The 17,767-nt window shown below is 54.9% G+C and overlaps 1 protein-coding gene across 1 annotated transcript in view; it reads right to left on the bottom strand.

Moving 5' to 3' along the window:
• Positions 1-2,007: 2,007 nt before the first annotated feature.
• The window catches only part of CRY2 (cryptochrome circadian regulator 2), a 33,263-nt gene continuing 17,503 nt past the window's right edge, over positions 2,008-17,767 (bottom strand). Inside the window, exons 6-12 of the mRNA XM_043481032.1 lie at positions 15,580-15,720; positions 13,981-14,292; positions 13,625-13,776; positions 13,306-13,508; positions 12,913-13,005; positions 11,697-11,838; positions 2,008-4,119 (exon numbers count right to left, since the gene is read on the bottom strand). Coding sequence (XP_043336967.1) covers positions 11,699-11,838; positions 12,913-13,005; positions 13,306-13,508; positions 13,625-13,776; positions 13,981-14,292; positions 15,580-15,720 — 1,041 coding nt within the window. The 3' untranslated portion in view covers positions 2,008-4,119; positions 11,697-11,698. The remainder of the gene's footprint in view (positions 4,120-11,696; positions 11,839-12,912; positions 13,006-13,305; positions 13,509-13,624; positions 13,777-13,980; positions 14,293-15,579; positions 15,721-17,767) is intronic.

The raw sequence follows: 17,767 nt of genomic DNA, 5'->3' as shown, positions 1-17,767 counted from the left end.
GGGATCTTGGTTCCTAGGACCCGACTTGACCCCCTCGCTGCAGACAAAGAAGGCAGTCAGAAAGGAGAGCCGTGGAGGAAGGCAGAGAAACACGTGCAGGTGTCGGGAGCTGGCTCCTAGGGCCGACAGAGTTTTGGAGTGAGGTGGTGTGAAGTCATAGCCGCCTCTCCGAGAGAATGGGTGGTGTAACTTTGCATTAGTGACAGTCCTAAGGTTTGATTTTTTTTTCATCTGTGAAATGGGGACGATAATGGTCCATCTCACGGTCGTGAGGTTGAAATGTAATACAAATGTTGGCACTGGAAGCTGGGAACACCCCACCTCCAGCTGGGAACTGGGGCTCACTCCTTGAGGGGACACCCCGCCCCCAGCCCAAGGACTCTCCCCAGGGTCTCCTCTCTAAAGAGTGATTTAAGCCCCTTCCAGCCCCGAACACTTCTAATGGTGAATTGAGCCCTTCCTTTTGGCTCCTCTCAGCTTCTCCTCCCTCATGTCAGGACTTGGACATCTCCTTCTCCTCACTTAGCATCTCAAATGTATTTCCTGCAGAGCACCCCCTTTTGCACCCAGACACCCCATAGCCGGCTTCTCACATTCTAAGACTTGGGGCCTTTCCTCCTGCCCCTATGGTTGACTTCTTGGGATTCTTTTGATGGTCTTTCGGCTCCCTCCAGTGCCTCTGCCCTGCACCTCTGGGTCATGGTTCCTCGTGGACTTCTCTCCCCTACGAGGATTAAGCCTGTGCGTTGTCTCACAGCACATGGACTTCTGGGCACTCATGCTGCTGGGCACAGCTAAGTCCCCAGCTCTGGTGGGTCATAGAGCCTCTGCCAAATCTCACTGGCCTGTCTGGCCAGTTGAGAGAACCACAGAGGTCCTGTCCTTCTGAAGAGGCAAACTGTTTCACAGCTGAACCCTATGTGCAAACCTAGACTGTGCACTGGTTGTGCCTACAGGGTGGTGCCCAGAAAGGGGCAGTGGGCACCTGCCCTGCAGTAAACCACCCCGAGCTCCAGTTCTGAGGATATCGGGAGCCAAGGGCCGTGGCTGCCTCTCCTCCCTGTTCCTGGGCCCAGAGGGGGACACGTCATCTTTCCTGTCTTGGCTCAGGCTCCTTCCAGTAGGCCCAAGAGGTAACCCCTTGCTGCTATGGTGCTGACTTTCCCTCCCAGGAAAGCAGTTCTGCCACAGTGGCTAATAATTGTTCCTTAGTGTGTGTGCTTCTCCACTAGGGAGCATCTCAGGTCAGGAATGTGTGCGCGTGTAGGACAACTCCACCTTCCAGAATCTTCTGCTCGAGAGCAAAGGTACATTAGCTCCCAAGGCCAAAGCAAAGCCATATTTGAGAGAAGGCAGGAGAAGGCAGGAGAGGGAAGGCCAGGCCCAAGTCTCAGCCATCAGGAGCTTCAAAGCAGAGCCGAGAACCAGACGAGTCCCAGGGTCAGGTTCTTCCTTTTCCCCTTTCTCTGTGCAAGGCAGCTTGTGATATTGTTGGCCTGGCCTGAACCCCTTCTCACAGGAACTTGGGATGCAGGCTAATAGAGCCCTCATGTCCAGCGGTCCAAAACTGGAAACCCTTGCACAGTAGAGAAAGGCCCAGACAAAGTCCGCATCCAGGCTCTGGGCTTGGCTCTCCTCTGCACCAGGCAGCTGCAGCTCTCACGCCTGAGTGAAGGTGAGAACGGGCGGAGAGCCTGCAGAGGGCCCTGCCATCCGCTGATCCCCAGGCCGGGGCGCTGAAGTGGGCTGAGGGGCTGGGTCACTGCAGGAACCTCGCCCAGGCCTGGCACGCTCGCCACCATTCTGGCTGGCTGACCTCCAACTCTGACCAAGCTCTGGAGTCGAGACCACTAACTGCTCCAGCTGCTCAACTAGGAACCTCGCTGGCCCTCCATCTCCCGCCCACTCTCCCTGCCACCTCCAAGGCGGGCGAGAAGCTCCTGGTTCACTCAGTCCAACCCTACTGCCGCCCGCTCCCCAGACCTCCCACAAAACTGACATTACAACTTTGCTCAGACAGGATCAGACATTTATGAAACATGAATATTCATAAACAAACTGTGGGAGAAACGCACCTTCCCAGCAATACAAAACCTCTGTATAAAGTGCATTTGGCCTGCGCCCGTCTCCTCCCCACGCTGGCCCTTGGATCAGGAGCTGGGGTGGTGCTCTGCAGGGCCAGCAGAGGGGAGACACGGAGCCGTCACCGAGCTCCAGGCCACTGGATACCCCCTCTCCTCATTTCCACTCCACCGGGAAAGGGCCAGCATGCCAGGCATGGTAGGGAAGTAGGGGGAGGTGGTCCTGCCAACGTGTACCTTAGGGAAGAGACCCATCATCAAAAAGGCAGGCAGAGGGAATCACCCTGCCATCCGAGGTGCCGTCAGACAAACACCCACTCTGGCCCTGAGCCCTCTGGCCGTCCATTTCTTTGGTCAGCCTTTCCAGGCTTGCTCTCCCCTCCTTCCAACGGCAGCCCCCAATCCTCTCTCCTCCTGGCCAGGGCTAAGCCAGCAGTGAAGCCCCCAGCCCAACACTGCAGAAAAGGCCCTGTTTCCCCCATATGATTACAGGACATTTCTTGGGAGGTGACACAGATGCAACGGCTGGACTCTAAAGGCAGCTCTCTGGCTGAGGAAGTCTGAGGACATCTCAGGGAGAAGCCTGTCAAGGTGCTGGACAGATGCGGGAGGCAGGGGCCTGACCCAGCCTTTGGGTCCCAGGACAGAGGAGAGGAGGGCAGGGCTGGGGCAAGGTCACGGGGGAGGTGGAGAGGAGAAGGCCCAGGCCAGCTTAATGTGACGTGTGAGGACAAAAGTCCCAAGAGGGGCTGGTCTCTCAGCCACACACACACCTGCACACACTCCTGCGCATGCACACGCTGCGGCTCGAGCGTGGGCCACGGGTGGGAGGAAGACGTGCTCCAGCCCGCGGCACAGTCCTCCTTTCCGTGGGGTCCTCCTCAGCACAGACCTCCAGCAGTGGGAGGGTTAGGCGGGAGCACCGGCTGCCCCTGGATTGCAAGCCCTTGGCTTCTCTGGGTCAAACGCCCCACCTGCTGCTTCCAGAAGGCTTGGCGTGCCGGGCGGGACCTCGGCTAGGACCCTTACCAACCGTCCCTGGCCGTGCACCTGCCTGGGCCCTTGATGTCCAGCTACCAGGAGGGCTGACCAGCCCCAAGCAGGCTGCAGAGGCCGAAGGGTGCAGACGGTAATGGCTTCCCTGGCTGGTGTCAGCCGCCCTCGGGGGCAGGACTGAGGTGCCGTGGAGTGTGGCCAGGGGAGTCGGGGGCCCTCCACCACCAGGAACCTGGCCTCCTCCTGCCGGGGGCTCTGGGTCTCCAGTCCGCGCTGACGGAGAAGGAGCAGTGAGAGCAAGGGATTAACTCCCAGCCTCAGGTTTTCAGCCCCGAAGAGCGAGATGCTCCTCTCTGCTGTCACCCATCACACTGCACACCCGGCACCGCGGTCAGGTCCCTGGTGCACTTCTCTATGAGGCAGAAAGGCTGCACATCTGCCCACAGCTCAGCCCCAGCTCCCCCAGGAAGAGTTTGGGGGATCCAGTGGCAGGGAATTTTAAATGCAGCAGCCAGGCCAGGTGACTGTCTGGGCAGCACCTGTCCCCCCCAGCCTGCCCAGCCCCCGGGGTCATAAAGCAGGAACTTAGAAGGTCCCTGGCTGCCTCGAGAATCCCACACTCTGCACAAGAGCCAGAGATGCTTCCCCCTGCTCCTCAGTCTGACTTAGGGGGGAGGGGGAAGGGGAGCAGGTGTCAGAATCCCACCTAAGGTCTGACCGCCCTTCTAGGCAGACAAGGCGGCAGGCCCTCAGGGACAGGTCTGGGGGCACCACTACCACCGTGACCTCTAGTCCGGGGTCTGGAGGCTGAGGTGAAGGTGCTACCCGTCCTCCTCCAGCCCAGACAGCGTTCAGAGACACACGAGTGTACACAGACGCATGCACACGCAAACAGGTGGCCCTCCTTCCTCCGCACGCGCACACACACGCACACACGTTCGCTCCGTCTCTGCAGGTGATCGGCGGCTCTGCAGTTTGCACTCCGCTGCCACGGTGGCGGCTCGGGCACCCAGGCTTTGCTTACGGAGCCACGGCACTGCAGCTGCAAGAGAGACAAGGGCGAAAAGAAGCGTTCAGGAGACTCTCCGTTGCCCGGGACACGGCTCCTTGGGCTGCTTCTCTGGGGAGACGGGGAGAACCCAGAGCGAAGCTCACGGGCCGTGACGCCTAGGGACAAGATGGTTGCTGGGACGCCAGTGGGTGCCCGGACGTTGGCCCTCTCCCTCTGAGGTGCTGAAATGGACCAGCTCTCCCTGGAGGACTCTCTGGGCCTGAGGATGGCAAAGGAGGGGTCACTACCTGAGGCCTTGGGTGACACTTACTCAGATACGACAAGGGCAGTTTCTGAATCAAGGCACAAGGGCTGCTGCCAGAGATGGAGAATCAGAAGAAAAAAAAAAGGCTGGAAGAGAAGCCAGCCAGGACCAGTAATTTTGAAGATGAGGGCAATGACTGAGTTTGGAATCAGCGGGTGAGCGAACTTCCACATAGAGATAAAAGAAAGCTGGCACTGTGCTAGAAGACTGGGGGGTGGGGGAGAGGAGACACAAGGATGAGTCATTTTAAAGATTTATAACATCCTGGATCTAGGGCAGAGGGAAGAAAAGGCCTCGTGCCTGATAACAGCACAGGGCAAGTCCATCACAATGCTAGGTTGCCTGTTTCAAGAGGTCCAGGGTGTCTGAGAGCGTGGAGACACACGGGCCTCCATTAAAAGACTGTACCTCTTAAATGATGGTCAGGTGGATAACAAGACGGCCCACTGAGCCTACTACGGGTCAGGCACTATACACATGTGTTAGGGCACACAACTCATGTGCCCCCAGATTCGTATACTGAAGCCCTGAGCCCCTCAGAATGGGGCTGTTTTTGGAAAGAGGGTCTTTAAAGAGGTGATTAACTTAAAATTAGGTGCTTATTGTGGGCCCTGATCCCAAATGACTGGTGTCCTTATATGAAAAGATTAGGGCACAGACACACACAGAGGTCAGAGCCTGTGAAGACAAGGGAGACAGCAGTGAGCTACAGGCCAAGGGGAGAGGCCTCAGGAGAGACCAACCCTGCGGACAACTTGACCTCAGACTTCCAGCCCCCAGAACTGTGAGAGAGTGAATTTCTGTTGTTAGAGTCACCCAGTCTGTGGCACCTTGTGCGAATCCAAGCGAACTAATGCAGCTTGCGACCCCATCAACTCTGAAGATACAGCCTCCATTTTTACAGATGGAGAGAAGATGAAAGCTGCCCAAGAGGACAGCATTCAGGAGTGACAGAGCCAAGACAGGAAATCAAGGTCTGTCTGCTTCCGCAACCTATTTTTGCCACTAAGTAATCACTACATTATCTCCCATTTAAGACTTCCAGAGGATGTAACGAGGAATTCAGCATGGTGGCAAGACTAACATTCGAACATCAATGGAAGTTCAGATGTTAACAGAAAAGGGAAAATGCTCTCGAGAGTCGAAGACAGTGGAGTCAAGGGGTTCAAAATCAGTCTTCTGACACATGCAGCCCTTTTCAGACAAATGTTAAATTCGAATAAGATTTTAACTGGATGATGATAATTTCTCTGAAAGTTGGGAAAAATCAAGAACAAACATACAAGGATACCTAGATACCTGTATGGGCCAATACTGAGTACCTCTTTAAAATATTTTCAACAATTTTCTCTTTAAGTTTGTACTGTAATGACCTAGTCATATTTTTTTCACTACAAATGAATATATTCGTTACTAAAGTGTATATATGTTTATGGAAACATGCTAATTGACTCTTCTTCTGAAACTGAAAATTTCAGGACTGGAACGTAAACAGGTGCTCTTACCCACTACCTCTATTTCTAGTGTTTTCTCCACCTTCAGGGATGAGGGAAGATTAAGGGTGCTTGAGGATTCCTTAGAACAAGGGCTCTTATTCTGGGGTTCCTGATCCTTAAGGGGTCCAAGGACAGGCCCTAAGGGACAATCCACAGAGACCGTGAAGTTCTGGGTACATTTCGCTGTGTGTGGGAATAGGTGTAATTTTCTGGGGAGAGGCTCCATCCTTCATCAGACTCTTCAAAGCATGGGTAACCCAAAGAGGGATTAAGAACCAATGCCTCAAAAAAAAAAAAAAAAAAGAACCAATGCCTCAGCTTAGACGCGAAGGAGATGAGGTGCAGGCAGGCAGGTATAATACTAAAAATTCATTCAGACCTACGCTCACCTGGACATGGTTTAGCCATGGGGCAGACTCGTGAAGGGAGGTGGCAATGACTTGGCCTCAGATGAGCCCCAGTGACCCACGACCCTCTGTGATGGCTTCAAAAACCCACACAGAAAACCAAGGTTTGGAAGAACCAGCTTATCCTTGTCTACAAAGCTAGTCAAAGGCCTGGTCAACTACTTACTCAAGCTGCTCAGTCAGCAAATAATTAGATGGCTCTGTGCTCTTCCTCTCAAGCTAGGGCATAAATCTGCAGAAAAAGACGCTTGGGGAAATCAAACGAGGCCGCACAGGAAAATGATAGCATCACCAGAAGACAGAGAAGCGCAGCTGGGGGAGAGGCACCAGGGGAAAAATCAACTCATAAAACATGTGCTAAAAACAAAGCCAATCTCACAACTGTCCAACTCCTCAGCCCGTCAGAAGCGGCTGGAACACGGACTAAGTAATGACCTCTGCCTCAGTGTGCCAATGTCGGTTAGGATGGCCGTGTGTCCCTGGGCCCTCACACCCCTTCTCCCCGCTGGACGCTAACCTGCAAGCCCGCCCCACCCCAGTCCCCAGCCCGGGAGGGGTGTGTGTGGACACTGCACATGAGCCTTGTCAGCAGAGCAGACCACTGCAGCTCAGGGTCTGGACGAAATGTGGCCTGGAGCCCGGCCCAGGCCTCAGTGGCCATCCCTCCCCACCACATGGGGTGAGGTGCAGGGCCCGAGAGCTTGAGCTGGGCAGAAGGCTGCCACCCGCTCCCACACCAGGAGCGGGGAAGGGCAGAGGTGCGGCTGGGCCCGGAGGGGCTTACAGCTCGTCTCTCGGCTCAGCCCTGGCCTCTTGGCTCAGCCTCATTCTTCACTTTAGCTACACGCCTGCCCTTCCTGCTGCACCACAGAATTCACACGGCAAAGGGGAGCTGTCAGTCAACAGCTACTGAGTAAGTGCCAGGGAAAGCGCAAGGGGATGTCAAGTCCCAACAAATTCTTGTTTCAGGAACTGAGTCAGAGAGGCGAGAAAAACCTGTGTGAAGGCTCCCAGGAAGGGTTTCTGACCACCACACAGTCTCCGCTTCCACCGGGCAGCGTTTTACAGACTGCCCAGTGCCCCTCACACATGGTTTCACGTAAGGAGGGAAACACATGGGACAAATGTCAGAAAGACAACAAACAGGTCCCAGAAGTCAGGTTCTCCTCACTGAAAAGTAAAAGTGAAATTGTTAGTCGCTCAGTCCTGTCTGACTCTCTCTGTCCCCGTGGACTGGAGCCTGCCAGGCTCCTCTACTCCTGGGATTCTCCAGGCAGGAAAACTGGAGTGGGAAGCCCTGCCCTCCTCAGGGGAGCCCCACGGCTAACCGAGCTTGTGTGAACTTCAGGCGGAGGAGGGGGGAGAGATGGTCCTTGGCCATGAACCTTCTGTGTTCAGTGGGCTTCTCTCAACAGATCAGTATGTAGCAGCAGAAGGGCAAACGGATCATGTGCACTGCTAAAATAATTGGGCCAATACAAAAAACCTGCACACAACTGGAAGCTGATGGAATCCTGAGGGTCAGCAGCTTTGGGGATTACAGAGAAGCAGCTGAAATGAAAGCTATTTGAGGCTGGCTTATTTTTCAATTTTGTGAACATCGTACAGTAACCAAATGCAGAACAGATACTGATGTGGGTCTGAGGTAAGTGTGGAAGCAACTGATATCAGGATATGTTTTCCCACGAGACCAGTTTAAATCCTTGTCTGGCCCAGGCCTGAGGCATCAGAAACAACAGAACAACAACCTAGAGAGGCTGCAGCCAAACGCGGCCTGAGGGGTTGGCGATGGAGCCTCCCGGCTGGTGAAGTGTGCTTATTCACACCCGACAGCTGAAGCATCTCGGAAAAGTCATGAGTCCTGCCTTGAGTCACTCAGCTAAACTGACAGAGAGGAGGGAGGAGAAGGCAGCTGAGACTATCGACTCAGGCCCTGGGGCCACTGCTCTGCGGCCCATCCAGCCCAGGGCCGGCTCTGACAGAGGTAACAACGACAGAGTCAAAGACACCCCGAGAAGCACACGCGAGGCGGCGATGAGATTTCGTCTGTGCGGTGCATCTTACTCAGAGGCTTTTCACACGCGCTTTCTCCTCTTTCCCCAGCGTGCGTGCTTGATGGGCAGGGCAGGTGATGAGATGCTGTTATCACTGACTAACTGATGATGACGCCCAGCCATCTTCAGGCCCAGTGCGACCACCAGCACTCAGTGAAGCAAAAGCATCACTGAGAAATTCTTTTCCTTCAGGGTTTCCAAAGAACATGAGTATCTGTCCTGTCCTCTGACCTCCTGGCCCCACTTCCAGTCGACTGGCCACGATTAAGGGCTGACCCTTGAGAGTCAGGCCTCCTGACCCCGACAGGCTGATGGACACCTCCTGGATGACAAGGCGAGGAGAGGCGCTGGCCTCTGCACCCTTTAGTGTCCACTTGGATCACCACCACGGCCTCTCGACTGGCTCTCTCCCCACACCGTTTCCTCTCGCAGCTCAGCCCAATGCCTGGTTAATCTTCTAAAAATGCCAGTTTGATCATTCACTCTGTTTCAAAATGCGCCTCCGTTTCCACAGAGTACACACCAAGGACTCTGTCTGCCTGACATTTAAGACCCTCCATAACTAGACCCAACTGTAACCTTATGTTCTTGTAAAAAAAATAGTAATAACAATGCCCATAATAATAATAATAGCTATCATTTTATTTAGGAACTTCTAAGGCTAAGTGGGGCTTTCCAGGTGGCACTAGTGGTAAAGAACTTGCCTGCCAGTGCAGGGGATGTAAGACACGAAGGTTCGATCCCTGAGTGGGGGAAGATCCCCTGGAGGAGGAAATGGCAACCCACTCTGGTATTCTTGTCTGGAAAATTCCAAGGACACAGGAGTCTGGTGGGCTACAGTCCATAAGGTTGCGAAGAGTCAGACACGACTGAAGCAACCTAGCACGCAAGGCTAAGTATCCTGTGTGTTACATGGACACTGTTAGTCACTGACCAGCACCCACACTCTGTAGCTAATAGAACCTGGATTTTGTCTGGCAGCTTGTGGATGTGGCTCAGACAATAATAGATCAGGAATGGTCTAAGTCAGTGATTCTCAGAGCGCGGTCCCCGTCCCAGAACAGCAGCATCATCAATGCTGGGAACGTGTTAGAAATGCAAATTCTCAGGCCCCAGCCCAGGCTTGTTGGGGGTGGGGCCCAGCCATCTGCGGCTTAAATCCTCCAGGGGCTTCTGTTGCTCACTCAGGTTGGAGATCAATGGTCTGAACAATCCTGATCCTATTTCCCAGCTTGGGGGTGACTTTATGACTCAGTTCTGGCTCATGATGCCGATGTGAAAAGCTGGGGAAGAGGAGGTGTCCTGGTAAAGGTTTTATTTTCCTGATGAAAAGGAAGAGAGGCACCCCCTGACGCCCTGCCACAGTAGAAAACTGCAAAACACTGCACTGTGCCCCAAGCCCAAACTTAACTTTGTCTTTTCCTCAACTTTATTTTTCCTTCGTACCACTTAGGGCTTCTTGACACAAGATGTATCTGTCTGTTTACTGTCTGTCTCCTCCCACAAAGGTGAATCCAAGGGCGGGCAGGACTCTGTCAGTCATGTTCACAACCATATCCAGTGCCTACAATGGTGTCTGGCAAAGTGTGATCACTCGATACATGTTTATCAAATGAATGAGTGCAGCTGTCTCTGTGATTTCTTCTCTTTTTTGCTTTGAGCAAGGAATTGATGGCTGAAGCTGTGGCAGCCACCTTAAGGCCAAGAAACAAGAGGATCTCAGAAAAATTGGCTCTGACATTGTTGAGCCATCAAACCCAAACCAGCAACACTCTGCTCTGGGCCTTTTGTTCCTTAAGAAAACTAAATCCTTCTTTTGTTTTCACCACAGTAGTCATGTTTTTTATTCTAGCAGCCTCATACATTACTAACTCATGTATTTAATCATTCAATCTTTGTAACAAGAACCTAAATTTTGGTGAGGAAACCAAGTCTCAGAGAGGTTAAGTAATTTGCACAAGATCATGTAATCATTAAGCTGTTGTTCTTGTCGGAAACGCCCCCCTTGCTGCCTAAATTCGTCTTCCAGGTCCTCTAGGGTAAAACTTCTGTGCTGTCCTCCTGGATCTCTCTAGCTCACCAAAATCTGTCTAAGGCTAAGCTGGTGGAGCCTGAATCATCTGTCCAGGAATTATAGATCATGAGTCCTGCTTTTCTAGGCAGACTATTACACCCTTACGGACAGGCATCGTACTGTGTTTATGTCCTAAGCGGCCTTTCCTCACACGTTTGCTGGCAACAGTTTCAGGCGCAAGTGGGTGCCAATACCTTCCTGAGCAACCATGACCCCGACGTTTAACCTCTCTGTTCTCTGATCTTCTCACCTGAAAGTCAGAGCATCAGCCTGGCAAGTTCCAGATTTGTAAGACAGAATGAACTTTGCTTAGTACCACAGAGTTAAGAGAGAACTAAGAGGTAATGTCTAAGGTTGCCAGTACTCCCAGGACGAGATAACACAACTCTGTCCGCCTGTGACGTCTGTGACAAAGAGCCTAGTTGGGTAAAGGGCATCAAACATTTGCCGCATCACTGACATGTGAGTCTAGATGAACAGACCAGATGGCCCCGCCTGGCCTTGAGGTGCAAGAGCTTAGAAAAAAAGAATTGGCTTCATGAAGAAAATTCCCTTCCCATCTAATCTTGCCGACACAGTACATAAGGAACAGCCCAAGATGATGACCCAAAGTGGATAGTAATTTATATCTTCCCCAGAAGGGAAGGAAGAGCCAGGTTTTGGTTTTTGAAGACATTCAGGGGCTTCCAAGGAAGATGAGTGCTGAGAGGGAAATGCAGAACTGAAGCCACAAGAAAGACGTGGATGGAGGCGTGGCTGTAAGAGGCACAGATAACTGACTGGAAGCCTGGGTCTTCCAGTCGGTGGGGGGCTGGGCTGAGTGAGCCTCCAAGCACCCCTAAGCCTACATTCTGGAAGTATGTGCTGCCCTCTGCTGGCCAGCCTCAAGCGCACAGCCCGTCGGGGCAACTGGCAGAGGGGCCTGGAGCACTCCCAGCCCTGCCCTGGGACGACATCCCCCTCAGCTTCACATCCAGGTCTCCGCTTTCTTTGTTTTGGATCTGGCTCACTTTGATAGGTAGAAAGAGTCTTTTTGTTTTTTTTTTTTCTTTCCCATAGCTAGCAAAGAAGGAACAAGGCTTTATCTTTAAATTCTCTTTTTAGTATTAGAAGGTGTAAAAGTCAGAACGGTAGAATTTGAGCTGAAATCCTAAAAAAGTCATGCAGTCCTCACCAGGCTTTAATCCCGTTCGTTTGCTGGGTTTTATGCACCTCACCCCATCTCTCCCCCTTCTCACTCCCGCCTCCCTTCCACTCCGTGGCCTCACTCACTCTCAGACGCCCCTGCTCGGCAGTTCTGAGGGGAGCGACTCTGCCACCCTGGCCCGTTTGCTCAGCTCTCCACCAGGCGGCTCCTCCGCTGCTTCCAGTTTGCGCTTGGGAGACGCTGGGCCCCCGGGCAGTGGTCTTGGGCCTGGAGGGAAGCAGGTCAGTGTCACACGGACGCATGTGTTCAGCCAACATGACCCTCATCTGTGCAAAGGCTGCTCTTTAGGGGGCAGGGAGACTGCTCCTCAGACCCGACCCCCTCCTTTCAGCAGTGACCGCCTGGAAATATCCGAGGAGAACATGACCAAGCCTGCAGGCAGCAGTGCCAGCTCTGGGCCCCAAGTCCCAAGGGCTACAGGCCAGAGACGATGGGCCTGGCAGCTATCCTTGCTCAGGGACTGAGGCCTTCCCTCTGCAACCAGCCTCCCGAAGCTGGGATGAGCACACTCTCCCCTGTGGAGCCCAGCTGGCCGGGCAAAGTAAAAAAAGCTCTGTAGTTCTCTACAGTCTGAACTTGCCAGTCTTCGCCCCAGAGCTGAAAGGCAGAGGTTAAGAAGGGGGCAAGTCTGCCTACCCCTCTCTCCTGCCACCTCCTGCCTGGATGACTTGTCTCCCCGTCCAGCCTCCCCGTCCTCAGGGGTTCCTGCCCACACTGTGCTCTCCACACAAATCACAAATCACAAAGCAGTCATGCCTCTGCCCTGCTGACCCCATCAGCGCCTTCTCCCTGCACATGAGGGAATGCTAACCCTCCCCGTGGACGCGGAGTCTACATGGCGCTGCTCCGGCCATCCATCCTCGTCTCACTCCAGCTCGTCACTCAGGACATGCTGGCCCCACTGGCCTCCCTCCTCTCATTCCTGGGACAGGCAGCTCAATTCTGTCTCTGTGTCTTTTCTTGCTATTCCCTTTGCCTGGGATGCTCTTCCCCTGTTCTCGAAAGGCTGGCTCTGCTTACCACGTAGGGCCCTCCACCTAAAGTCACCCCCCTCCCCAGGGCTCTTTTATCAGGTCATTCGACTTTACTTTCCCGCAAAGCACTTGGTATCTGACATGACCCTGCACGGTTCCTTTACCATCCGTGTCCCCAGGGGGAATACGAGCTCCACCGGGGCATGAGTGTTCTGGTCTCCGTCCTCAGGCCCCCGAGACTGAGGTGGGGGTAGCTCTGCAGTGCCCCTGGGACGGGCACAGGCCCCCGGAGGCCAGCTGTACTCACCCGCACTGCTCGAGCTCCCCGCCTGGCTCGAGCTGGGCTCCGCAACTGGGTTGCTGAGGTCTTCCACACAGGAAGGGACAGACGCCAGCAGACCTGGGAAGGAGGCAGGGGAGTAATTGGAATGCAAACTCACAGGACTGCACAGGTCCCCAGGGCCGGTGAGGACAAGACAGTGGGGTCCTAGGTCCTATCTCTCTCCACTGGCTGTAGCTAATTCAGGCCAGCCTGAGCGGCCTGTGCCCAGGAAGTCAAGTCAACAGCCTGAAAGGCAGTGCTCAGCGGTGTCCCTCTGCAAATATCTGGGAATCCCCATCCCCATCCCCACCCCGGGAGGCTGGAGGTGCTGTCCCCTCTGTTCGGGGATGAGGGGATGGTTGGGGGGTGGCTCCTTACAGAGTCCCCGGTAGCGGGAGAGCTGCTGGTAAACCTGCTTCATCCGCTCGATGTTGAGCCGGCTGGCCTCGGCGTGGTTGACGATGGGCCGGGGGTAGTCCACACCAATGACACACTTGGCTGCCTTCTGAATGGACTCTGGGGCGTTCCAGGGCTCGTAGATGTACCGGGAGGGGAACCCTTTCAGTTTCGGCAGGTATCGCCTGAAACACACCCACCAGATGACCTGTCAGTGCGCTGGGAGCCTCCTTCAAAGGCCAAGTGTATGTCACCCAAGGAGGAGGCTGCAGTGGTCAGAGAGCCTGGTCTGCATCCTCACCTGATGTAGTCTCCACTGGGGTCTGTGCGGCGGCCAAAGCCCACCGGGCAGTAGCAGTGGAAGAACTGCTGGAAGAAAGCGCTGCAGGACAGCCACATCCAGCTGCCGGCGTTCACGCTGAAATCCGCGTCCAGGAGCAGCTCATCGAACACCTAGACGCAGGCAGGAGAAACCATGAGCCTCTGGGGGGCCTACGACCATGGGTCTCCCCCCATTACCACATGCCCCCTGGAGAAGAGCATCAAAGCCTTCTGCTGCGGGCAAGCCAAGAAGGATCCGGAGGGAATTTCCTGGACCCAGGGGTCCCAGCCCACCCCCCAGCCCCCAAGGGGGCTGCCCGCTGAGAGAGCACTCACCCGGACACCGCTCTCCCAGCTGACCCAGAGGTCCCCGCGCGTGAGGAAGCAGGCCACGGCGTGCCGGGCCAGGTGGTGGATCCAGCCCTCCTGCCTCAGCTGGGTCATGATGGCGTCAATCCAGGGGAAGCCTGTCTTGCCCTCGGCCCACTTGGCCAGGGCCTCAGGGTTGCGATCCCAGGGGATCTGGATGCAGATGGGGTTCCCCTCCATGCGGTCGAACCTGGGGTTGTTGGTGGCCGCTGTGTAAAAGAACTCTCGCCACAGGAGTTGCCCGAACAGGGAGAGCGGGGGCGTGCTGTTCCGCTTCACCTGGGGGCGGGGACGGCACAGGTACAAATGTGGGCCCCGCCCCGGCACCACTCAGGCCTCCCCACAAAGGAATCCAGAGCTGCCACCTCCACCCTCATGCATGGAGGGGCCATGCCCTGGGAGACATGGCAGAGGGTGCCCGCAGACTGAACCCGGCACCCTGGTTGTGCCCACTGCTGCTCTGAGCACCAAGAACGGCTGAGGGTCGGCAGGAAGCGGAAGGGGCAGTGCTGCGGGACTCAGGAGCTGGGAACCGAGCTCCCCAGGCTGGTCATGACCCTTGTCCTCAGGGGCCTGTGTGTAGCTCCACTTTCTAAAGCTTCAAAGGGAGTTTCTCAACAGCACAGACACAAAAACGCTCAATCTAGATTTTGGTTAAATACGTGATGCCCAACAGCCTGGATCTGGGGCCATGAAGGACCTAAGACATCAGACCTCCAAGCGAATGATGCGTGTATACTCAGTCACATCCAACTCTTTTCAACCCTCTGGACTGTATGTAGCCCCAGGCTCCTCTGTCCCTGGGATTCTCCAGGCAAGAATGCTGGAGTGGGTGGCCACGCCCTCCTCCAGGGGATCTTCCCAATCCAGGTATCGAACCTGTGTCTCTTGTGTCTCCTGCATTGGCAGGCAGATTCTTTACCACTGTGCCACCTGGGAAGCCCCAAGGGAATGATAATTTTCCTAAAATCACAAGGTTACCCACTGAGCTGGCAAGGCTACCCCAGGCCACAAAATCTGGACACTGGCAACAGTAAGGACACATGAAACAACGCAGATGCAAGGATGACCCGATGAATCTGAAGAGCTGGAGGTGTGGCCCTCTCTCTTTGTGGGGGCGGGAACACACAAGGCGCCCTGCCTGTTGCCCCATCCAGCCCTGCATTCGGCCCTCTGGCTACTTCCTCATCACTGATGGGCAAGCGCTGCGAGATGGTCTGGACACCGCCCCGTAGCCGGCCACGGTGCTCCTCACCTCAGGACTGGCTGCAGCCTTGCCCACCCTGCCTCCCACCCTGAGGGCTCAGTCCTCAGCCCCCTGCTGCTGGCAGCGCTGCCACCCCAGGCTCACACCCTGAGGTCGGCCAGTCCGGCTCCCCTTGAGAAGCTGGATTTGGTTTCCATCGGCGGTTGGGGCTGTGCTTGGCTCTGCCACCTCTCAGACGTGGCCTCCTCCCCACTGTCTCTGGACAGTACCCACACTTTAGCCCGAAGGAAGGCCTCCCTGCAGGCCCAGAAGACCCCGGTCCTCTCGGCGGCACGCGGGGGCGGGCTGACGGCACTCACCTTCTTGTACAGGTCCCACAGGCGGTAGTAGAAGAGACGGCAGGAGAGGCAGCCAAAGCGCAGGTAGGGGCTGAGGCCCGTGGGGCTGGCCAGCAGGGAGTTGGCATTCATCCGGGGCCTCTCGTAGTTGGCAACCCAGGCCTGCAGCAGGAAGAGAGGGCGGAGGAAGGGCAGACTGGGATGCTGCCGAGGAAAACGCCTGATGCACCCGGTGGTTAAGGAACCTGCTTAAGGTCGGAGACCAGAAGGCCACGGAGCCTGGACAAGAGTCCTGTGCACGTCCCACCCCTGCAGGCTGGCACAATTTCTGATGGAACCACCACCAACCAAAAAATGGGGCCCAAGTTCTCACCCTGACTCTGTTTAATTTGTGCTATGACTGTAGTAAGTTATTTAGCCCCTCAGCAACTTTTCTATTACATGAGAAGAAAGTTTCCTACCTGCTGGAGATTAAATAAACTGACAGATCTGAAAGTTTCTGAAAGCACGGAACGGGCCACGACCCTACAGAAGAAAGGAATGGGGCTCCCACGTCACAGAAGAGGACCGCTCTCGTTCAGCTCCAGCTGCCACAGGCGCCCTGAGGCTGTGAACACTCACCCAGGCCCTTCCGCCCGCCGCTCACAGCACTGAGAAACCCACTACTGCGGACCCATAGTCATGAATTGCGGGGGTCACTTGTCTTGTTTCTCTCATCAGCAGTTGCTGGGAGGGTGCTTAACCTCCACAACTCAGGGACACCTGTTCTCTCACTTGCTATTAACAATCCCGTGAGGTAGCATTTGTCACCTCCTTTTGAAAATGAGGAAATAAGGCTAAGAAGCGTTACAGAGATGGTAAGAGACGGGGCGGAGGGACTGACTCCAGTCTTTTCCACTCCCTCTAACAACTATTTTCTTTCTCAATTCCTAATGCCCTCTTGTTCTTTGTGAGGACTATTTCACAAACTTATACCCTCTTGAGATCTCCAATTCCATACTTACCCACCCCTCTTCAGCAGATGACCTTCTTTCCTCATGATAAGGAAATGAAAGCCATCAGGTAGGAAACATCTCAACTTTTAGCCACCAAATCTACAGACTCACCTGCACCCACCCCCGCTGAGACCCTGCCCAAGCCTAAGGCCCCCACCTGGCTCTGGAGCCCTCCTCCATTCCTTCTTGCACACATCCCACCTCTCCCTCTCTTCCGTGTCCACTCCAAGAACACTGGGGAAATGGTCTCGGTTCTTTGCAAACAAAACAAAAACAAATACCTTCCGGTCACCCTGCAGACACCCCCTGCATCCTCTTTCCTCCCTTCATGGCCAGCCTCACTCTATTTCCTCGAACCCACCTCCACGTCCCCCTCCACCACTCCCACCAGAGCCTCCATGATGTCCACGCCACTGAATCCTGTGGGCATTTTCTGTCCTTTTGTTTCTGGACCTCCCAGCCACTCACCCTGCTGCCCGCGCCCCCGTCTCCACACCCACCATTCCGTTGGCCCCGGTCACCTCTCACCTGGTTGGCCATTCATGTTTCACCAGCTCCACCGCGACTCACAACCCCTTAAGTATTGGCGTCCCAGGGCTCTGTCCTAGGGCCTCTACCCCACTGTGCTCCAGCCGAGTTCATCCTGTCCCGTGGATCCTCTAAGGCTATTTCCTTGCAGACAATCACCACGACTCTAGCCTGCACCCCGACTGCGACCTAGACTCCCAAATCACCTATCCAACTCCCCGTCAGAGATATCCACTTGATTGACTTTCAGGCCTCAAGGGTAGCAGGCTCTTTTCTTTAAACTGCCCTTCCATTGGCATGCCTTGCCTCAGAAAGTGCATTGTCATCCACCTCGCTGCCCAAGCCAAGAGCCTGGCTATCACCTTCACCTGCCCTCCCTCACCAGGTCATGTCAATCCTACTGTCCAAGTATTTCTCCACTCTGTCCTTTTCTTTCCATTCCCTATTGCCATCGACCTGGTTTAGGTTAAGACTATCTATACTGGACAACTGTGACAGCCTCCCACCTGCCTCTCTGCATCAGTTCTTGTCCCCTCTAGTCCACTGTCCACACTGGGAGCAGAGTGGTTCTTTAAAATGCCTGTCCCTGAGGGCAACGCCTGCACCAGGCCTCCTGGTGTTCTCAGGCTAGAGTTCCAAATCCTAAACAAGGCTCACAAGCACCCTGCAGTCTGCAGGAGGCCCAT

The sequence above is a fragment of the Cervus canadensis genome, chromosome 11 (genome assembly GCF_019320065.1).
Source record: "Cervus canadensis isolate Bull #8, Minnesota chromosome 11, ASM1932006v1, whole genome shotgun sequence".
NCBI lineage: Eukaryota > Metazoa > Chordata > Mammalia > Artiodactyla > Cervidae > Cervus > Cervus canadensis.
Note: the sequence above shows the minus strand (reverse complement) of the source record. Positions and strands in the feature narration are given on the sequence as shown.